Source organism: Pteropus vampyrus, unplaced genomic scaffold, assembly GCF_000151845.1.
Source record: "Pteropus vampyrus isolate Shadow unplaced genomic scaffold, Pvam_2.0 Scaffold74, whole genome shotgun sequence".
NCBI classification, from domain to species: Eukaryota; Metazoa; Chordata; class Mammalia; order Chiroptera; family Pteropodidae; genus Pteropus; species Pteropus vampyrus.
The window spans coordinates 1,762,009-1,785,433 of NW_011888855.1; the positions used below are offsets into that span (position 1 = coordinate 1,762,009).

At 39.3% G+C, this 23,425-nt stretch overlaps 1 protein-coding gene across 1 annotated transcript in view; it reads left to right on the forward strand.

The window, feature by feature from the left end:
- Positions 1–23,425, forward strand: part of TRRAP (transformation/transcription domain associated protein) — a 114,650-nt gene that overhangs the window by 25,242 nt on the left and 65,983 nt on the right. Inside the window, exons 19-27 of the mRNA XM_023532004.1 lie at positions 6,491–6,656; positions 8,272–8,528; positions 10,321–10,521; positions 15,469–15,620; positions 19,471–19,670; positions 21,005–21,222; positions 21,348–21,545; positions 22,189–22,449; positions 22,937–23,098. Coding sequence (XP_023387772.1) covers positions 6,491–6,656; positions 8,272–8,528; positions 10,321–10,521; positions 15,469–15,620; positions 19,471–19,670; positions 21,005–21,222; positions 21,348–21,545; positions 22,189–22,449; positions 22,937–23,098 — 1,815 coding nt within the window. The remainder of the gene's footprint in view (positions 1–6,490; positions 6,657–8,271; positions 8,529–10,320; positions 10,522–15,468; positions 15,621–19,470; positions 19,671–21,004; positions 21,223–21,347; positions 21,546–22,188; positions 22,450–22,936; positions 23,099–23,425) is intronic.

Sequence of the window (23,425 nt, forward strand, 5' to 3'; positions counted from 1 at the left end):
TGTTCGGGGTCTTTTGTGCTTCCATACAAATCTGATGATTTTTTGTTGCATTGCTTTAAAAAATGCCGATGGGATTTTGATGGGGATTGCATTAAATCTGTATAATGCTTTTGGTAAAATGGTCATTATAACTACGTTGATTCTTCCAATCCAAGAACACGGAATATCTTTCCATTTCTTTATATATTCTTCAATTTCTTTTAAAAGTGTCTTATAGTTTTCATTATACAGGTCCTTCACATGTTTGGTTAGATTTATTCCTAGGTATTGTATTCTTTTTGTTGCAATTGCAAAAGGAATTATTTTTTCCACTTCTTTTTCTGACACTTCACTATAATAGTATAGGAACACTATGGATTTTTGCACGTTGATTTTTGTATCCAGAAACTTTACTGTATTTGTTTATTGTTTCTAGTAGTGTTCCTGTGGAGTCTTTAGAGTTTTCTATGTAGAGAATCCTGTCATCTGCAAATGGTGACAATTTGACTTCTTCATTTCTTATTTGGATGCCTTTTACATCTTTCTCTTGCCTGATTGCACTCACTAAGACCTTCAATGTTATATTGAATAACAGTGGTGATAGTGGACAGCCCTGCCTTGTTCCTGATCTTGGAAGGTTTTTAGTTTTTCACCATTAATTAGAATGTTGGCTGAGGGTTTGTCATATATAGCCTTTATTATATTAAGATATTTTCCTTCTATACCAATTTCGTTAAGTGTTTTGATCATAAATGGGTGCTATATCTTGTCGAAGGCTTTTTCTGTATTTATTGATACGATCATATGATTCTTATTTTTGAATTTGTTTATGCGATGCATCACGTTAATTGATTTGTGTATGTTGAACCATCCCTGTGCCCCTAGGATGAAGCCCACTTGATCGTGACGTGTAATCTTTTTAATATGTTGCTGTATTTGGTTCACTAATATCTTTTTTAGGATTTTTGCATCTGTGTTCATGAGAGAGATTGGTGTGCAGTTTTCTTTTTTTGTGTTATCTTTACCAGGTTTTCATATCAGAGTAATATTGCCCTCATAAAATGAGTTGGGAAGTATTGTCTCCTCTTCGATTTTTTGGAAGAGTTTGAGGAGAATAGGTATTAAATCTTTGAATGTTTGGTAGAATTCACTGGTGAAGCCATCTGGTCTTGGACTTTTACTTTTTGGTAGATTTTTGATGATTGTTTCATTTTCCATATTGCTGATCAATCTACTTAGATTTTCTAGTTCTTGATTCAGTCTAGGAAGATTGTATTGTTCTAAGTACGGGTCCATTTCTTCTAGATTATTAAATTTGGTGTTATATACTTTTTCATAGTACTCTTGTATCATCCTTTGTATTTCTGTGATGTCAGTCGTAATTTCCCCTCTTTCATCCCTGATTTCGTTTATTTGTGTCCTTTCTCTTTATCCTTTAGTGAGTCTAGCCAGAGGTTTGTCAATTTTATCAGCCTTCTCAAAGAACTAGCTCTTCGTTGCATTTATTTTTTCTATTGTTTTTTTGGTTTTCAGTTTCATTTATCTCTGCTCTAATTTTGATTATTTCTTCCATTCTGCTGACTTTAGGGTTCACTTGTTCTTCTTTTTCTATTTTTTAAAGATGAAGCGTTAGGTTGTTCTTGTTTTTGGAGGTAGGCCTGTAATGAAATGAACTTTCCTCTTATGACTGCTTTTACCATGTCCCGAAAGTTTTGATATGTTGTACTATCATATCATTTGTTTCTGTGTTTCTCTTGATCTCTCTTTTTTATTTTTTCTCTGATCCAGGTATTCTTCAGAAGCATGTTGTTTAGTCTCCATGTATTTGTGGTTCTTCCTGCTTTCTTTTTACAGTTGATCTCTAGTTTCAAAGCATTATGATCAGAGAATATGGTTGATATGATTTCAACCCTCTTAAATTTGTTGAGGCTATCTCTGTGTCCCAGTATGTGGTTGATTCAGGGAATGTTCCATGTGCACTAGAGAAGAATGTATAAGTAGCTGTTTTGAGATGGAAGACTCTGTAAATATCAATTATGTCCAGTTGGTCTGATGCGTCATTTAAGGATGTTATTTCCTTATTGATTTTCTGTTTGGGTGATCTGTCTATATCTGACAGTGGGGTATTTAGGTCCCCTACTACGATAGTGTTTTGGTCTGTTTCTCCCTTTAGTTCTGTTAGTATTTGCTTTACGTATTTCAGGGCTCCCTGATTGGGAGCATAGATATTAATAAGTGTTATGTCTTCTTGGTGTAAGATTCCCTTTACCATTATGAAGTGTCCCTCAGTATCTTTCTTTACCATTTTTATTTTGAAGTCTATTTCATTCGATATCAGTACCACTACTCCCACTTTTCTCTGAATGCCATTTGCTTGAAATATCAGTTTCCACCCTTTCACTTTGAGTCTGTATTTGTCTTTGGAACTGAGATGTGTCTACTGGAGGCAGCATATGGTTAGGTTTTGTGTTTGATCCATTCTGCAACTCTGCGCCTTTTTTATTGGTGAGTTCAGTCCATTTACATTTAGTGTGAATATTGAAGTATGAGGTCTTCTTATAGCCATTTTATCTTTTGCTTTCTGCTAGTTTGGTGTTTCCATTGCTTCCTTATCCCTGTGTTTGTATTCTTTATTTTGGTTGACTTTTGTGGGTTTTCCCTCTGGTCCTTCTTGTTTTATGTTACATACTTCGGTTCTGAATCCTTGGCGTGTGGTTACCATTACAAATATGTAAAAGATGGTTATATATATACAGTCGTCCCTTTTCTTTTGCGTGTGCCTTATCTCTGTTCCCCTTTGTGAATTTGGATCTTTGAATTTTCCTCTTTTTAGTCATTGTTGTCTCACTTTGTCCTTATGTATGCTGAACATTCAATACTATCTTGCTACAGCAAATCTCTTGTTATTTTTAAGCTTATAATGCCCTGTTCTTAGTAAGGGTTGCACTCCTTTGCTTCTGTCAGCCTGCTAGTCACCTTACTTCCAATTATGTTTTTTTTTTTTTTTTTTTTTTTGGTCATTTTGTTTTAGGTGAGCCTGACCCCTTTCAGTATTTCCTGTAGTGCAGGCCTTATAGTGGAGAATTCCCTCAATTTTTGTATGTCTGGAAAGGTCTTTATTTTTCCTTTGTAACCAAAGGAGAGTTTAGCTGGATACATTATTCTAGGCTGGTAGTTCCTTTCACTTAATAGTTTGAATATTTGATTTCACTCCTTTCTGGCTCATAAGGTTTGTGCTGAGAGTCCTATGATAATCTAATGGGTTTTCCTTTATACATTACTGTCTTTTCCCTGGCTGCCCTGAGAATTCTGTCTTTGTCGTTGATTTTTGGTAATTTTAATACAGTGTGTCTTGATGAAGGCCTTTTTGAGTTGAGATAATTGGGTGTTCTGTTGACTTCTTGAATTCCAAGCTCCAGCTCATTCCTTAGATATGGGAAATTCTCATCCACTATTTGTCTGATAATGCTTTTCTAATCCCTGCTCCTTTTTCTCCCTTCGAGAATTCTCATTCTTATGTTTCCTCTCCTGATGATATCAACTAGTTCTTGTATTTGTTTCATTATTTTTCATTCTTCGGTTTCTCTCTTCTTCCTTCTGATTTATTTCTAGATTTCTGTCTTCGATATCACTGATCCTTTCCTCCATTTAGTCCACTCTATTTACTCTATTTCCCAAGCTTGTTATTTTATTTTTCAACTCTTTGCAGTGTGTTCTTTATCTCCAGAAGGTCTGTTCGGTTCTTTTTGAGGGTTTTAATCTCTTTGCTAAAGAACTCATTCTGCTCATCTAGTTGATTTTTCAGTTCCTGAAACTGTTGATATGACTCCTTTTGGAACTCACTGAGTTTTTTCAGCAGTACCATCCTGAATTCTCGGTCATTTAAGTCACATATTTCAATGTCTGTAAGCTTATTTTCTGGAGATTTTTCTCTTTCTTTCTGAGATGCTTTGTCACCTTAGTTGTTTATGGTGTTCAATGGACTATGTCTCCTCCTGGGCATTAATAGAAGTGTATTCTGCTCCCCGCCTCCCCAGAAAGAAGATTTATTATATAAAGGTCTCTGTTTAGTATGTTGCAAAGAAGGCATTTTTCTTTTGGTTTCTAGTAGGTGGTCTCTAAGCCTCTTGGATCCCTTCTTTGTATAAAGCCTTAATCCTTTTTTTTTTTCTTATAGATGTTTAATCGTGCTCACTATTCTCGATCTCATTACCTGTCAGTATTAGCGACAGTTTCCGTAGCATTTGCTCAGATTCCCCTGGGGCTCTGTGTTGTTCAGTCTCAGAAGATATGTGAGAGGGGCCCTCTGGGTTTGGGGTTGGAAGCTGTGGCTCAGCCTCGGTTTTGTAACTGTGGCTGCTAAAAATCAGCTGTTGTTTCTCTGCCGTCCCTGCTTCTCTGCTTTGTGCCCTGATGACTGGGCCTTGCTGCCAGCCATGGAGAGCTCACTGCTTTTCCAGTCAGGGCTCTTCAGGGAACTCGCCACTCCTCCTCTCTCTTCCCTCCTGTGGGGGGCTCTGGCGGCTGCAAGAGGTAGCTTCTTTATTTCTCCCAGTCCACCACCCGACATCTAGGGTTCTGACTGTGGTAGCTCTTATGTGCAGATCCCACACTCAGACGTGCTGGGTATTTTTTTGTTGGGTTTTATATGTTCAGCTTATTGTGGCTTCAAGGGGAGAAATCTGGGGATGTTTCTCACCCTGCCATGTTTCTGATGTCATTCCCTATTTTTACTTTTTAATTAATAAATAAGAAAGTATTTGCAACAAATAAGGGCGAAGTGTGAAAAACATTTCATGTATTTCTAAGCAGAGCTCAATTTATCTGCTAATTTAAAACGGAAACTTCAGAACTCTTACAGTAGGCAGTGGGTTTAGTGTTCCCACCACTAATTTTTTAAAAAATTCAATTCCTTTTTTGGATTAAATAGGTGAAATTAGGAGAACATCGTCCTTATTTTAAAAATTGAGTGATGTGGAAGGATATAGAAGGAAAAAAATGTCTTTAGTTACCTCTCAAATCTGATGAGCTATGTCAGCCGTCTTCCTCCTTAACTTTGTTTCTTCTGTGTGTCCATAGTCTCTGTGGCAGTACATAAACTTTCCATTTCAGGGCTATTTATTTTGTCTACTTTAAATTAAATATTTTAACCATTTTGTGTTTCTTAATTATGATTGTGTTGAAGGACTGTGTCTCCTATGTTTTTATAGGTGACTGATCCTATAAAATTTGATCCATCAGTTATTTGATTCTAGAAAATGGCTAAAAACCTACTCTTGGTTATATCACCCATTAAAAGTGGCAGATGACAGAACAAAAACCTTATAAACATTTATTTCCATTTATGGTAAAATACTTTAATTCCTATAGAAAATTGAATATTATCACCAGTTGAGTTTGAAGAGAGATGTTTCACATGAGGGAGATTTCGAAGATGTAAACAAGATCCTTTTTTTTTTTTTTTAATAAAGTACAGAAGGTGATAAAAAGCAACAGAATCTGCTTTTATGTGATGGTTTCCTCAGCTTTTTTCAGTTATACAGTAATCAGTTATTAATAACCCTAAAATTACTTAGTGTTAATATGAAAGGAACATACTTAACTTTTTAAAAATAAAAAGTATTTAAGTGTAATTGATGTCCACATAACTTGGTGTCTGAAATCAGTTTGTACCAATATTAGATACATCTGTATAGAACAACAAAAACAGTGAAACCTAATGGTCATATATTCAAGAAAAATATTCAGACAACAAATTCATAGAACTTTTTGTCAAGAGAAAAGATATACAGTGATTTATTCTGCAGAATAAGTATATCATGCCATATACAATAATAAGTTTGGAACTATATCAATGACTATACCAACAGTTTATGTACTTTAAATACTTTAAATACACCTGCAAAAAAATGACATCTTAAACCTGTCAATGTCAGAACCAGGATTTGAAGTATAAGATAAAAAGCTAGTCTGGTTTAAAATGTCATTATAAGCTAATAAAGTGCTTTTTATTAAAGAAATATCTTTTTTCGACCAAAACTTCCAAAACCTTATAATCTTAAATGTCTTTTGAGGCTTTTGCATATATCATATTTTATTGATAGTGGAGTTTCATTCCTTTAGGTTACTTTTTGTATTTAAATTGTTATAGGAAATAGGCTACATTCATCTTGTTTATTTGGTCTTATGAAGGAATGGCTGTATTTGTAAGAACTGCAGAGCTGGCAGACTTAGTATCTGCTTCAGTGTCATCTTTTCAACATCATATAAGCACATAGTAAGATAGGAACGTATTAAATGTTTCTCTCAGAAGCAAACTGGTGGAAACCAACATACATATTTTAAGAGAATTAATATGAGTCAAAAGTCGGAAAGTTCTTGTTTTGTTTTACCTTTTGTAATAAATTTATCTTCCATTTCTGTCTGGTTGCAGTGGACGTTTAGCACAATTCTGGAGGGCGTAGACCCTTCTCACGTAGAGCCTCCTAACCTGCCTTCTCTCCCACTGCAGCCCCACTTGCACAAGATTGTGAACAGCTCAATGGAACTCGCACAGACTGCCAAAGAGCCCTATAACTACTTCCTGTTGCTTCGGGCCCTGTTCCGCTCCATTGGGGGAGGTAGCCATGATCTCCTGTATCAGGAATTTTTGCCTCTCCTTCCAAACCTCCTGCAAGGTCAGAGCAATGATTTTGTTTGCTTTTTAGTCTTGTTTGTGTGCCTGAGTCTGGCTGCCCTTGGTTGCTGGGGTTCATCCTCTGCACCCAGTGAAGGTCATGGTGAGTGGGGATATATGTGCATGTCCCCCTGAGAGAGAGAGAGAGTGTGCGTGCCTGTCCCCATGTCCCGCTCTCTTTAATGGCAGTGAGACTTTGAAGGGAAGCCCCCTGTTCAGGGCTGGGCTCTCCTTTCCTACTCAGAGTTGAGTTAGAGTTGGAAGGTTTTAGTTACCCCAGTTTTTATATTATTTTTATAGCATTTGGTAAGCAAGTCTAGCAAGAAAGTTGTTTCTAATGGCTTTGTGAGATCAGGAATCCTTCGATTTGAAAGAGAATTGGACCAAGAAGGGAAAAAGCAAGTTAGAAAGCTGGCTTAAAAGTTTGTTTTTGTTTAGTTGCTAATTTGCACAACCAGAATCCTATAATGCCTGTATACTTAGCTATGCTTTCAAGATACAGAGTGAAGGGGGATCTTGAGTCTATTGAATGTTTATGGGTGTGAAGTGATTAGAAACACTATTGTAGGACTCTTTTCTTCGGGGGGAGGGGAGGGTTAAGAGTGAGCTCTTGGCATCTTGGCAAGGAATTTAATCGTCTGTATTTTTGCAAATTCTTTAAAGAGAAGCCATTTGCAATATAGTACATCCTGGAGACAACTGGGAAATATTTGGATATATTGAATGTAGCGTGGCCATAAGTCTACTGGGCAGAGTGCTTAAGATGGCCCATAATCAGGCTCCATTGTCCGGGTTTAACCCCATCTCCAGTCATTCCTTAGCCTGAACCTCTGCTCTGATCACGCTGGTCTCCTGTGTGCTCTCTCCTGTCCCCAAGCTCATCTCCCACCTAGTTTTGTTCAGGTGGGTCCCCTTCTGGGAACTTAACCTTTCCCTCACGTTGTCCTCCTGCTGTGTGATGCCTTCCCTGATGACTCCTCTTTCCTGAGCTCTCTTTGGCCTGTATTACCTGGGACCCACCATGTGTTGGGTCCACTGCTGTGTGCTTTTCTTTTTGGCTCGTCTGTAAGTGCTCTGTGAGTTGGTCCTGATCTGACTCGTCTCAGCTTGGAAGGAGCTCAGTGAATACCTGGTCACCCTCATGAAGAGTGAGGAGAAGGTTCCTCTATAAAAAACAAAAACAAAAGTAGAGTTTTAGAAAAATGTTTATTTTAGGGTATAGACATCAACTGGTCTAGAAACTTGAAAAAAGATGTAAGATTGTAAACCTCAAACTCGAGATGAACACATCATATCATAAAGTGTCTTTAGATTGGGCTTATTAATAGTATAACACAATTTTTAAAAGATTGAAGTATACTATTTATATTACAGGGCATAATATTATGATTATAGGCAGCCGTCTATTGTCATGAGAAATACAGCATACAGGAGTGGGGATCATAGATGCAGTTACAGAACAGATTTAGTGAAGGCAGGTTATAAGGCACGGTCGATCTTCCTGTCCTCACGTTGATGTTTACAATGAGAGGTATACTAGTTATTTTGTACAGTTAACTTTGGCTTGTGTCCAGGAGGTACCTTCCCCCTCTGACGGCCTTACATCCCGTTGTTAGGGTTGAACATGCTGCAGAGCGGCCTGCATAAGCAGCATATGAAGGACCTCTTTGTGGAGCTGTGTCTCACGGTGCCTGTACGGCTGAGCTCTCTCTTGCCCTATCTACCCATGTTGATGGATCCCCTGGTGTCTGCCCTCAATGGCTCTCAGACACTGGTCAGCCAGGGCCTGAGGACTCTAGAGTTGTGCGTGGACAACCTGCAGCCCGATTTCCTGTACGACCACATTCAGCCAGTCCGCGCAGAGCTCATGCAGGTGAGTTCGGTTCTCATCGGCGCCAGCAGAGGGCGTCAGGTGCTCACGTAACTAGTTTTTACTGAGGATTTTAGGCTAGAGATGAGCTCTCTTGCTCAGTGGGCGGGGTGCTCTGCTGGATGAAGTGGTGTGGCTTTCAACTTACTTTGTGAAGAGATATGAAGAAATACTGTAAGTATTGGGTGGATGTTTGTTTTGCAATATTGCCCCCTTTTTCAGAGGGCTTTTACAAGTGTTATGTTTTCATGAAGTTGATGACTTAAAAAATAAAAAGGCAGGTGTTGTGGCTGCTCTCGCTTTCAGGGAGATCCATTATCTACAGAAGATCTTAAGTTACACAGAAAAGAGATGCAGATTCCTAAGGAAGAAGATATAGCTCTTTGAAACATTTTATATTTTTTGTTCAGTAGAATTCATATGTCAGATATCAGGTTTTTCCTTCATGTTTTGCCGCTGTTACTGATTCGTAGGATGGTAGGCAATCATTAGAGGTTTAGGCTGCCTGTTACTCACATGCCCCTTTAGTGTATTTGACCTCAAGCAGGGGTCAACTTGCTAGCTTTCTGTGATGGAGACTCAGGAATTCCTAAAGGACAGGAGTCTCTGGACACAGTAGATCGGAAACGGCAGCTTGGAAGACCTGACCTAAGTGTGGGTAGGCAGCAGGGAGGGGTTCTCAGGCCTCCTGCCATTCCATGGGGCAGACAGCCCTAGAGCGAGACAGGTTCCAGGCTGCTACTTGGTTTTGGAGGCATAGTAACCCATCCATGAGACAGGTGTCACAAGCTGTCTCTCTCCAGCCCTATCAGCCAGCTGTGTCCACATCCATGTGTGAGCACTGTGATGTGTGAGCACTGTGAAATGTGAAGTGCTCATTCCGGTGCTGCCGCCTCCTGGGGAGTTGAGCCAGAGTCCCTTCTGAAGATACATGAGGATTGGGTAGTCCAGGTGCAGGGGGTAGAGGCGAGGGGGTTTGGACAGCACCTCCCAGTCGTTGTTAAGGGCAAGCTTCTTCGGACCTATAGAAATGTGGGAGAAATTGGAATTTTGTTTTAGAAAAAAGTACCAAGATTTTCTGTTGACTGTTACTAGACACTAATATTGGGCATTGTTACAGAAGGTAACTTAAGAAAATAGACTTAAATAGCTATGGTAATTTTCAAGACATGATAATTTTGCTAAGAAAATGTGGGAAAATTGAGTTTTTGGGAATAGTTGAGTACTCGTGTTCCTTTTACTAATTGTAAGTACAAGGTACACATTTATTCCCATAATGCGGGTCCCTACATGATCCATATTTTCCCTCTTTGCCATCCTTTCTAATGTGAGATTTGAAATGTAGGTGGTAATTTCTGGATCATGTTTATAAGTTAGAAAGCCTACTAATAGAAGTAAAAACCTGAGGACTCACCATCTAACTCCAGAATGAGAACTTTACCAGTGAGTTGCTTTTCTCTCCTTCCAGCTCCTGATTCCATTTTGTAAAAATGCCAAAACAATATATTGCTTATTTTTTTCCTTTTGAGCTCTTTTAGTATTTGTAATATGCTGCCATTTGTATATTAGGAGCATGAAAGAACACATATGTATGCATGCAGTTTTATAAAAACGTTACTAATGTACGTTACTACAAGACTAATGACATTGGTTTCTGCCAAGGGGAACTTGTGTGTTTGGGGGACAGAGATGGAAGGAAGAATTTTCACTGTGTGGTCTCTTATAATTTTTGATTTCTGAACCATGTGGATGCATTACCTTGAAAGGATTTTAATGAAAACATGTTGATTTTTAGGCTTTGTGGCGCACTTTACGCAATCCTGCTGACAGCATTTCTCATGTGGCCTATCGGGTACTGGGTAAATTTGGTGGCAGTAACAGGAAGATGTTAAAGGAATCCCAGAAGCTGCACTACGTTGTGACCGAAGTTCAAGGCCCCAGTATTACAGTGGAGTTTTCCGATTGTAAAGCATCTCTTCAGCTCCCAATGGAGAAGGTAAATTTGGAAGTCTCTGGGAGCTTCCTAAAGATACTATAAATTTCATCTTAGGAAAGTTAATTTCTATTTGAAAATTTGAATAAAACATACTTTTCTGGGAGGGGCCAGCTTGATGGGCAAGGGGGCTTTCATATTGCCAGAGGGGTGCTGTCCTTGAGACTTTGGAACCTTGAGTTCCATCTTTCCTGAGGGAGCAGGAGGAGGCATTTGGCCCTGGAACTTAGTCTGTTTTGATGCCCAGTGGGCTTTAATTCAGTGTCATTTAGAAACCAGTTCCGTTCTCGTCTCTCATCCCCGTCAGTCTGTACCTGGTTTTCTCCTCTCCTCTGTCTGTCCAAACAGCTCCCGCTGTCTTTCCTGGCTCCTCAGCCAACTGCAGGAAGCTCTTTGGTTTCTCTTCACATGCCCTTTAGAACTCGTTTACGTTGTGTAAAAAAATGTAAAAAAACATGAATGTCAGCTGTACTTAAAAAAAAAAAAATACCCCCCCAAATCGAACAAACTGTCCCCAACATCATGCAGTGTCCTGCAACTACTTTTGCTTTATTCTTATAGAAAGCTTCCCTCTTCACCATATTGACCCTCCTGAGTCCTTTGTCACACGCGTTATTCTACTTAATTGTAATCTACATGGTTGCATTTGGACTTTTCCTCCTTATTGTACAACCAGCCTTTTCTCCACCTTATAGCCTTTGTTACCATGTCTTTTCATAACATTTTCTAGTTGTTGTATATTGGGTACTTTTAAAAGGGTATTATAGTGACATTTTGTGTGTTTTGAGTGACTCGGCCGTTTCAGTAAGCCATTGTCAGCTGGGGTTCCCAAGCTCCTCACAGATCTGGTCTTAAACCAGCATTCTATGACCTGGAATGACTCAAAGCCCTCCCTTCGCTCAGGCTAACCCTGTTCTGTTGCCTCATGTTGTAGAACTCGGCATGTTTACCTTTCTGTATAAGAAATTTACCCACATACTGAGTTCTGTCATTTTTTGTTAAATTTATTGCGATAACATTGGTTAATAATGTTATCTAAATTTTAGGTATACAACTTTATAGTACGTCTGTGTGTTCTACTGTGTGCTTACCACCTGAAGTCTAGTCTCCTTCCCTCACCATGCATTTGAACCCTTTTACCTTCCTTGTCTTCCCTCCACCCATCTCCCCGCTGGTAACCAACATTCTCTTGTCTGTATCTATGAGTTTGTTTTATTGTTTGTTCATTCATTGCTTTTTGTTTTATACATATGAGTGAAATCATATGATTTTCCATCTGACTTATTCCGTTTAGCATGATACTCTCAAGATCCATCCATGTTGTCACAAATGGCAATATTTTATCTTTTTTATGGCTGAGTAGTATTCCATTATATGAACCACATATCCTTTATCCATTCATCTGTCGGAGGACACTTAGGTTGTTTCCATGTCTTGGCTATTGTGAATAATGCTGTTATGAACATTGGGGTGCATATATCTTTATGAATAAGTGTTTTCAAGTATTTCAGATAGATACCCAGAAGAGGGATTCTGGGTCATATGGTAGCTCTATTCTTAGTTTTTTGAGGAACCTCCATACTGTTTTCCATAGTGGCTGTATCAGTTTACATTCCCACCAGCAGTGTATGAGGGTTCCTTTTTCTCCACATCCTCTCCAGCACTTGTTATTTCTTGTCTTATAATAAATTCTAACAGGTGATATTTCATTGTGGTTTTGATTTTTATTTCCCTTATTACTTGTGATGTTGAGCATTTTTTTCATATATCTGTTGGCCATCTGTATATCTTCTTTGGAAAAGTGTCTATTCAGGTCCTCTGCCCATTTTTTAATTAGATTTTTTTTTTTTTTAATTGAGTTGTATGAGTTTAGTTTTTGGATATTAGCCCCTTTTCAGAGGTATTGTTTATAAATATCTTCGCCCATTTGGTTGGTTGCCTTTCTGTTTTGTCAGTGGTTTCTTTTGCTGGACAGAAGCTTTTTAGTTTGATGTAGTCTTATTCATTTATTTTTGTTTTTACTTCCTTTGCCTTTGGGTCAAGTTCACAAAACCCCTCTGAGACCAAGGTCTGTAAGTTTAATGCCTGGGTTTTCTTCTATGTATTTTATTGTTTGAGGTCTTATAGTCAAGTCTTTAATCCATTTTGAGTTAATTATTTTTGACTTAATTTTTATGTGTGGTGTCAGCAGTCTAGTTTCATTCTTTTGCATGTGACTCCAGTTTTCCCAACACCATTTGTTGAACAGACTTTCCTTTCTCCATTGTATGTTTTTGGCACCTTTGTTGAAAATTAGTTGTCCATATATGTGTGGGTTTATTTCTGAGCTTTCAAGTCTGTTCCATTGGTCTGTATGTCTGTTTTTCTGTCAATACCATACGGTGTAGCATTTTAATATAGTTTGAAGTCAGGGAGTAAGATATATCTGGCTTTGTTTTTTTTTTCAGCATTGCTTTGAGTATTTGGGATCTTTTGTGGTTCCATTACAAATTTAGGATTTTTTGTTCTAAGTCTGTGAAAAATGCCATTGGTATTTGGGGAGTGCATTAAATCTCTATATTGCTTTAGGGTAATATGGCCATTTTTAACAATGTTAATTCTTCCAATCCATGAACATGCACTATCTTTGTTCTTTGTCTTCAGTTTCTTTCAACAATGTCTTATAGTTTTCAGAGTATAGGTCCTTTATTTCCTTTAAGCTTATTTCTAGGTATTTTGTTCTTTTTTGTTGTTTTGGTTGTAAATGGGATTATCCTCATTTCTCTGACATTTTGTTATTAGTATATAGGAATGCCACAGATTTTTGTATATTAATTTATATCCTGCAACTTTACTGTATTTATTTCTAATAGTTTTTTGTGGCGTCTTTAGGGTTTTCGTATATATAATCATCTGCAAATAGTGGCAGTGTTATTTCTTCCCAATTTGGATGCCTTTTATTTCCTTTTCTTGCCTGATTGCTGTAAGACTTCCAGTACTATTTTGAATAGCAGTGGTGAGAGCGGGCATCTTTGTCTTGTTCTTGATCTTAGAGGAAAAGCTTTCAATTTTTCACTTTTGAATATGATCTTAGCTGAGGGTTTGTCATATATGGCCTTTCTTGTGTTGAGGTACTTCTATACCCATTTTTATTGAGGTTTTTTTTTTTTTTAATCAAAATGCTGATATGTATCACATTGATTTGCAGATGTCGAACCATCCTTGCATACCTGGAATGAACCCCACTTGATTGTGATGTATTATCCTTTTAATTCTGTGATTTTTTTTTTTTTTTTAAACTAGACTTTACTAAACATTTGGTAAGAAGGGTACTTTTTATGGGTAAATGTCACTCAGGAATTGTTTTCTATCATCTGTCAGTCCACCTGTCCCCCCACTTCATCAAGCAGATGCCAACCCTCCCTGGCCCTACCCCTTGGATCAGTGTTGCCCCCTCTAAACCTCAGGGGTGAGGTGTAATCTCAGCCTCTCACTCAAACGTTTATCAAAATATTTGCCAAATAAACACTACTTTTATCTTAAGAGAATACCGACAACTAAAATTCTTTTTGTCTTTACGTGTTATAGTGAACATCTTGTGTTTGTAGCCTGTTCTCACATATTAAGCAGTTTCACTAAGTTAGGATTCTGTTTGCTTCAGCTCCGTCAATAGCAAGGTTGGTATTAGTAGTGAAAACTAAGGCATCTGACTTTTAGTTGACCTTTGCATAGACGAAGCAGAGCAAGAAAACCCCTTTAGAACTTGTTTTTCCTCAAAGCATCTAAAGCATGAGAGAAACCAGATTTTGAAGATATGCTTCCACAGCCTTATGGAGACTTCACGGTGCTGGTGATGCTCCTTTCCGGCAGCAGCGTCCTCGGGCCGCAGCTCACCCTGCGGAGCTGAAGGAATTGACTAAGCGAAGGGAACGAACAGGGTGGCCAGGTCGATTGCTAGTGAATTTCCATGAAAACAGTCTCGCTTTTGGCATACTTTATAGTCTTTTATTCTTTTTCGCAGGTGATTGGCTCATAGGTTACATTGATTCTTAAAAATAAAATTTTAAGAATTGTCGCCATATGATTTATTACCTATTGCTGGCTAGATTAGAGGCAGTAGGAGAAACGACAGCTCTGCCATGCCCTAGAAGGACTCAGACGTGCAGCTGGGGTAATGTGGGGAGGAGCCAGGTCACACTTGCGTGGCCATGTATGCCGCATCCCCTGGCCGGGTCTGGAGGGCAAGGGCCTCTGTTCCTGTCGGTTCTCTCTCTGGCTCTTCACACAGAGCCTGGATAAATCTTTAATCTTTTGACACATTAGTTCTTTGATACATATGTACATAATTATCATTAAGGTTAATATCTTAGCTCTTAAAGGGTTCACATTATCTTTTTGTGTGATTGCGCCTCCCCTGCCTTCCTGGTCAACCTCATTGAAATGAAAAGGATAAATTGCCTATGCAGCTATGTAGGTTTTCAGAAAAAGTGACATAAACTTTTTCTTCTTTTAAAGAAGGAATTTAATAAAAGCTTAAGGAAACCATCTTTTAGTTTTGAACTTTGACACAGGAAAGTCTGTGGTCTGTAGAAAGTTCATTATTCTCACGAAGACCTTGGTAAGTGTGTTGATGATTTAGTATCTAGTTTAATCCAGCAAATCCGCCACAAGGGGCCTTCTGAGCTCACTTAATTTCTGGAATCTCCCATTGGCTATTTAAGACAAAATTAGCAAACTCCATTTTATATTTTAATTTGAATCGTGCAGTTCCTTATTTCATACTTCCACTGCCTTTAGGCGGGAAGTTTTGTGTGGTGAATACCTGTTAGCCTGAGTGGGCCCGCTGTGCTCACTTCAAGAGAAAATACTTCAAGGTTAAGATTCTTTTGGGTACTGCAGATGCTTTCAGTGAAAGCTTGTCAAAATCATGTAATTCAGTACAAACTATTGTGTTTGTGTTCTTTGTTGTAGGCCATTGAAACCGCTCTGGACTGCCTAAAAAGTGCCAACACTGAGCCCTACTACCGTCGGCAGGCGTGGGAAGTGATCAAGTGCTTCCTGGTGGCAATGATGAGCCTAGAGGACAATAAACATGCTCTCTACCAGCTCCTTGCACACCCTAAGTATGTTGGTAATTTAATTCTCTGTGATTGGTTCTATCTTGTTTCAGGAATTAGGGATAAAGAGGATCTCGCAGATTTCTTAATGTTATGAGCATATTCGTTCAAGTCAGGAAAATGATGTTATTTGCCTAGTAATGTTGCTCTTGGCTTTTAGAGAAAAAGGAACGGAGAACTTGGGTGCTTGAGAATTAGAATTGATCTCAGTCATGATCTGCCTTTGTTATTGCCTCTTTACTAGCTCGGAAGTTTTGAGAACCAAGGGTCATGCCCTTTTCTGTCCCTTTCGCTCACCATTATCCACAGCACCTGTTACATGATACGCATTCAGTGGATCTTTTGTTTTTCCTGTCCATAGTGATATTTTCTTTCTCTAAGTATTTGTCATGTGATATTTGTATTTTTTCTTTTACAATGAAAGGTTGTCATCAATGGTTGCCCTAGGGGTGGGAGAGGGAATTGACTTTTGGGGGTGACGTTATAAAATTGGATTGTGGCGATGATTGCACAACTGTGTAAATTTAACTGAAACTCATGAACTTTGTAATTAAAATGAGTGAATTCTATGGCATATAAATTATTCTTCAGTAAAGCTGTAAATAATCATTAGAACAGTGTCAAAAATTGAGCTAAATACTTGTTTTAAAAATGCGAAAAATATAGGAAAATAAAGATCAGAAGAAATAAAAGAGAAGAACATACAATAGAATGGTTCAGTAAATCCAAAAGTTGATTATTTGAAAGAGTAATAAAATGGAAAAGCCCCTGGCAAGGGTAAAGAAGAGAGTAGAGTTTCTTTTCTTTCTCAGCGGGAAGAGGAAAAGGCACAGATAACCAGTATCATAAATAAAAAGGCATTGGCACTCCCGATGTTTTTAACATTAAAAAAGCAGTTACAAGCAACTACTTTGCTCAATAAATTAGAGAATTTCAATGAAGTAGATAAATTCATAGAAAAATAGGATAATTATTTGGTTTTTCTTTTTTTTTTAATATTGATATTTTTGGAAAATACACACAAGTTACTTTGTAGAATATCCCTAGTGTGGATTTGTGTCTTCATGATTCTATTCAGACTATGCATGTCTAGTAGAAACCCCCCAGAAGTCACATCAGGGACTGTTTGATTGTGGCTTGTCCCATTGGCGAGAATGTTGTCAGTCCTGTCTTCATTGTCAGGTTCTTTTACTATTTGTAATTTATAAATAATTGGTGGGGAGATAGGTTGAAACAATGTAAACATTTTGTTTCTCACTGAAGTTTTATCTGCTGGTTACAGTATTTATTGATGATTCTTCCCTGATTCTAGTATTGATATGATGATTATAAAATGGTGGTTTTCTTTCTTTTTAACAACTTTATTGAGGTATACTTTTATCTAAAATCCATCTACTTCAAGTGTACAATTTAATGATTTCTTAGGAACTTAGCGTTGCAAATATAAATCAGATTTAGAACATTTTTATCTCCCTAGTAACATCCTTCATTGCCTGTTTACGGTTAATCTCCATTCCTAGTCCCAGGCAACCATTAATCTACTTCCTGTCTTTGTAAATCTGCCTTTTCTGGATATGTAATATTTAATGTGGATGGAACCATACAATGTGTGGTCTCTTGTGTCTGGCTTCTCTAAACTGGTACAGTGCTTTTGAGACTCATTTATGATGGATGGTTTGTCAGTCATTTGCTCCTTTTTATTCCTGGGTAGTATTCCATTGTATGGATATACCTCCAGTTTCTACCTCCAGTTTCCCTTTTTTGTAAAGTAAGGAAGAGATTTTCTTTCTCCTTTAATATTTGTGTATAGCAGTATAGGCTCATGGATTCTTATTTGATAGATAACAATCCATTACTTGGATGGCCAGATTGTCCAGATTTAGTCAGTGAGAGCCCCTGCAGGCTGACTTCTGTGTTATTTTGACATGTCCCCATGGAGTACTTCCTTTCTAGCTCAACAAGACATTTCAGGCCTACCTTGTGCCTTCTCTCCCCCTGCCTTGGAATCACTATCTCTTGTGAGAGGGAAGAGGGGTCCTTAAATGAGTAGGGGCTAAGGTTTCTCTGCTGGGTGTGCCCAGGGATACTGGAGTGTCATTGTTTCTAAGTCTTTCAGTTTGAAATTATTGATGAACAAAAGTTCATGATTTTACTGTGGTCGAATTGATATATTTTTCCTTTTGCAGTGTTTTTTATATCATTTGTAAGAAATCGTTTTCCTGCTACATCCTAGTCATGAAGATACTCTTTTAAGAGCTGTATAGTTTGTCCTTCACATTTTGATTTTTTCTTTTTTACATTTTGATCTTTAACCTCTTTAAAATTGATTCTCGTGAATGGTGTGGAGTAGGGCGTCTGCTTTTATTTTTTTGCCTTCTGGATATCCAGGATCCATTTATTATGAAGACAGTGCTTTCTCCGTCTCTGCATTTCTTTTTTCTGATCTCATAGCTTGAGTACCCTTTGATTTGTGTCCAAGACTGCATGCCAGCTTTAAGGAACTAATTACATTCTAGTGGGGGACAAGACAACAAGCAGAAAGAAACAAATGTATAATATTTCAGGTAGTGATAAGGTGCTATTAAATATATCAAGTTAAGGGAATAGGGTGTGAAAAGGGCAATTTGAAAAATAGAGTGGTCAGAGAAGTTCTCTCAGAGTAGGTGACAATGAACAGTGATCACGGTGCAGTTTGAGGGAGAAAATTGTGAGAACCTCCAGAGGAACTTTGGAGAACACAAGCTCAGAGGCCTCCTGATGGGCGGGCACAGCAGGGGACCAGTGATGCTGGGCTTCTCATGCTCATGGGAGAGGTGGGTGGGACAGGGCTGAATAGGGCCTCTCGGGAGCTGGATGAAGACTTTAGATTTTGCTTGATGTGGATGAAAGGATCTGGCTTTGACTGCAGATTTTCTTGGCTTTAAGCCAAATGCGCCACTTACTGGGTTGTTGGGAACATTGGAGAAGAGCAGATTAGGGGGATCCTGGGACTCAAATGTCTGTTTTGGGCACCTTGACCACAGTGGCCTATAAGGAGCATTGCCATGACTGGAGAAGAGTGGAGAAGAGCCGAGAAGACCCGAGAAGACTCAAGTGTGGAGTGGGGGGCAGCCTGACCTCTCTTTACTATCTAAAGATGTTGCATGTGGGAATGAGAGGTCTCCATGTATTTTATTAGCTTCAGAGGCAGAACCAGAGAGTCAGAAAAATTAGAGGCAATTTTTTGTCATAGAAAGAACTTTCTGTTATATGGAGCTGTTCAAGTTTCAAAGAAACTAGAAATTTTTAAAATATTGATGATGATTTTTATCTTTGTGTTTGATATGTGTTTTCCTGACTTGCCCTTCTTGTGTTTTAGTTAATCTCATATATTTGGTTACACATGCTTTATCAATGAGATCCATAGCCCTGTTTGATTCTGTACCTGTGGCACAGTGTTCAATGTATAATGGATGTATAGCTGCCTTTAAGTAACAGCATTTTCATCCCTATTTGATCATTGATGGAGTTACTTCTTAGAATTTGGCTTACTCAACTATAAAAGATCAAAATTAAACATCAACTTAAAATAAAAAATTGTAAAGATACTGAATTGGCTGTCATTTTATAATTTACCTCTGATTCATTGACTTTGCTCACATCAGGTAGAGCATATTTGGTGTCTCTTGAACCATTGGTTATAAATGTTCACGATGAAACCCATCATGTTTGATTCCAGGTATTGCTGAAATTAAAGAAGATAAATTAACTCACTCAGGCCTATTTGAACGAGGAAAGTGGGCAGGTTGAAAATAAGTAATAGTGGAATCATCAACTGAAGACCTCAGTGTTGTGATGATTTCATTTTGTCTTTCAGCTTTACAGAAAAGACCATACCTAATGTCATCATATCACATCGCTACAAAGCACAAGACACTCCAGCTCGGAAGACGTTTGAGCAGGCTCTGACAGGGGCGTTCATGTCTGCTGTTATTAAAGATCTCCGGCCCAGTGCCCTGCCCTTTGTAGCCAGCTTGATTCGCCACTACACGATGGTGGCTGTTGCCCAGCAGTGCGGTGAGTGGAGCAGAGGAAGTGGTTGTTTGACTTTTGTAGGGAGCTTCAAAAACTTGGTTAGGACCTTGTGGCGTTTCAAAGAAGTTGAGTTTGGCTGATTGGGTTTTGGCCTTTGTTTTCTAATTTTCCACCTAATTATGTTGAATAGGTAATTGGTATTTCAGTGAAGGGTACTGTATTATGAAAATTGTTACCAAGTGTTATCTATGAAATACACTCGATATTTTTTGGCTCTTTTGTTTTTCATGATAAAGGGGGCCGAATACTCTTGGGTGCTCAGGGTGTAAAACGGACAGTTTGTAGTCACACTTGTAGTTTTCCAACATCACCTCTCTGCTCTGTCACCTCCTCTCTGTTCTTTAGCCACCTCCTCAAGGTCCCCTTCGCAGTGCTTATCTCTTCTCCTAGGAAGGTCACCCGCCTCTGCTACAGGCATTGTCAGGCCCTGGGTGGTGAAAGACCAATTTTGTCTGTCTCTGGTTTTATTTCTAATCCATTGCAGACTGGTGCTTTTGTAAGAGACAGAATGTCACGGCACTGCCTGGTGCTATACGTTTCTGAAACATTTTTAAGTAAACTCCAAATGTTTGAAACATCTGCCAGACCAGCATCGTCAGTGGCCAAAGCAGTAGCACTGCTCTCGTGTGTTTCCTCAACGTCCCCCACCGTCATAATCCCCAAAAAGCTTTCTCTGAGCCTTGCAGAATACATAGAACTTTCCCCTTTCTAACTCTTTTTGGCGAGAACAGTCAGTACCATCCAGTTTCACACTTAGGTTGTTTCTGTGTGTTACCTCTGTATTAACATTAACTTCCCAGCATATCTGTGAGTTTCTTGATAACTCCCATCTTTCTGGTGCTGGGTACCTGCGAGGCATTAATTAATAGTTGCTGGCAGGTTGTTCTCTGTGTGTGTTGGGTGTCATAGTTGTTGCCTTTTATTGTTTGTGTGTCAGGACTATCCAGAGAGTAACCCATAGTCATTCCAGTGCTCTGCCCCTTGGCCTAGTTCATGATTTTTTTTTCCCCATGAATTTTTAAAAAGGAAGATACTTGATTGTGGTTCTCATTTTCAGTGAATACGTTTTTGGGTTACGATTGAGAAATCTAAAAATAATACAGTGTATAATGGAAAACATTCAGAAAAATAGCCTTAATGTGACTCAGACCACTTAACATAATGACAATTTAACAGAAGTTGGTCTAAAGTACTAGCACTGGCTTTTATTGAGTTCCTAACCTCAAAGAAAAAAATGAAGTAGTTTTGCAGTTTGAGAGACAAGAATGTCGGTGTGCATATACTCTTCTGTCTCACACTCTCTCTGTCCCCTCCAGGTCCTTTCTTGCTGCCTTGCTACCAGGTGGGCAGCCAGCCCAGCACAGCCATGTTTCACAGTGAAGAAAATGGGTCGAAAGGAATGGATCCCTTGGTTCTTATTGATGCAATAGCTATTTGTATGGCATATGAAGAAAAGGAACTTTGCAAGATTGGGGAGGTGGCCCTTGCTGTGATATTTGATGTTGCAAGTATCATCTTGGGCTCAAAGGAGAGGGTAAGGAAAGATTGAGGGTGTCTTTTGTTTTGGGGGTGTTTGTGGCAAAGAGTAGTTGTTCTAGAAACTAGTAGTTTAAGAATTGCAGTAACACATTATGGTTGTGTGTTTGTTTTTCTCTCCAGGCCTGCCAGCTGCCTCTGTTTTCTTACATTGTGGAACGCTTGTGCGCGTGTTGTTATGAACAGGCCTGGTATGCAAAGCTGGGGGGTGTGGTGTCCATTAAGTTTCTCATGGAGCGGCTGCCTCTCACTTGGGTTCTCCAGAACCAGCAGACGTTCCTCAAAGCGCTTCTCTTTGTCATGATGGACTTGACTGGAGAGGTAGGTGATGGGAAGTACCAAAGCTAATAACCAAGCTATTTCAAGAAGCTGATTTGCCTGGAGAATAGTTAGTGTGAGACAGTTTTGCAAATTTGCTGTCCTAGAAGCTTCAGTTTCATTACACCATCTTTAATAAAAGGATAGATGAAAACCCCTCTTGGCCTCCTCTGGGCATCAGATTCCTACCTGGCTTGATAAGGAACAGTCAGAGAGGCCAGAGAACTAGCAGTGCACCTGTGTCTGTGTTGGGGAGCACCACTACTCAGTCTTGTCATAAGGCTCAGCAGTGCATGTGCTGCAAACGTTCCTACAGAAGCTGCATTCCTTGTGAACCTGTGCAGATGTAACTCAAGCAAATAGAATATGGTGGGCATTTGGCAGCTTGCTTGACTGGTAAATATGGGGACCGTGTCTGCATCTACATTTTCTCTTATGAATGACAACAGGAATTATGTATAGAAGGTGGTTTAGCTACTGAAGTACCAAGTAGAGGTTATGAAATAGTCTTGTTAAATTAACTGGCGTGACATTAGTGGTACAGACCCCCTGGTGACAGTGTTTATGGCATGCAGGTTGTGTAGGAGCTGTGGGTGCCGTGGGCAGCATCACCCCTCTTTGGACCTAATGAATTCCTGGCCTGCAGGTTTCCAATGGGGCAGTTGCCATGGCCAAGACCACCCTGGAGCAGCTTCTGATGAGGTGTGCGACACCTTTAAAAGATGAGGAGAGGGTGGAAGAGATCGTGGCAGCTCAGGAAAAGTCTTTTCACCATGTGACACATGACTTGGTTCGAGAAGTCACCTCTCCAAATTCCACTGTGAGAAAACAGGCTATGCATTCACTGCAAGTATTGGCCCAGGTCACTGGAAAAAGTGTGACAGTGATAATGGAACCCCATAAAGAGGTGAGATTTCTGTCACTGGAACCAGGATAATTTGAACAAAACTTTTGAGACTTTTTTCCTTCAAATTCGAGTTGTAGATGATACGTATTTATAATTGTGTGTCCACTTCACAGGGTGCTATTATGCATGCTGTTTTTGACCTCAGATATACAAAAAGCAATGTGCTTATATTGAGGGCTATATTGGTAATTTTCAATGTTAAGAGAATAGAAGGCTGGTTTTCTGCATCGGTAGAGCACAATCTGATAGTTTTGTTCTTTTTTGTTTTAAGAGAGCTTACTCTGGAGCCTGAGGAATTAAATGCATCACATATCCACAGCCCAGTTTTAGCACATGAAACACATCCTTCCTCCCCTAAGAGACATCCATAATAACTTTTCGTCTTTTATGGTTTTCAAATTGGTAATTGTTTTCAGCTGTTGTGATGAGAGGTATTTGCTTTTCAAGGGACAGCTGCTTAGTGTTGCTTCCTCCTTGCCTATCCTAGGTCCTCCAGGATATGGTCCCACCTAAGAAGCACTTGCTCAGACACCAGCCTGCCAACGCGCAGATTGGCCTAATGGAGGGGAACACGTTCTGTACTACATTGCAACCCAGGCTCTTCACAATGGATCTTAACGTGGTGGAGCATAAGGTGTTCTACACAGAGGTAGGGGGGTGGCGGTGCGGCGTGGGGTGGATGATGGTGACGTGTGTCTGGTAACCTGTCTTTGTGCGTGAAGACCGGTCAGGCAGCATTCAGAGAAGGCCCGGGCGGTGGCCACAGGCACCGAGTCCGAGCCTGGGATGGCACTCCACACAGGTATGGTACACCTGGGTGTGGGGAGAAAGTACACCTGGGAGTGGTGACTGCGGATGTTCAACAAAGTGTGCATGTTTCCCAAGTCCTTCGAACAACAGTGTCAGTGCTCTATAGGGGACCTTGCTCTTCAGGGCCTTAAAGTCATAATCGAGATAACATTGTGCCATCAACTTT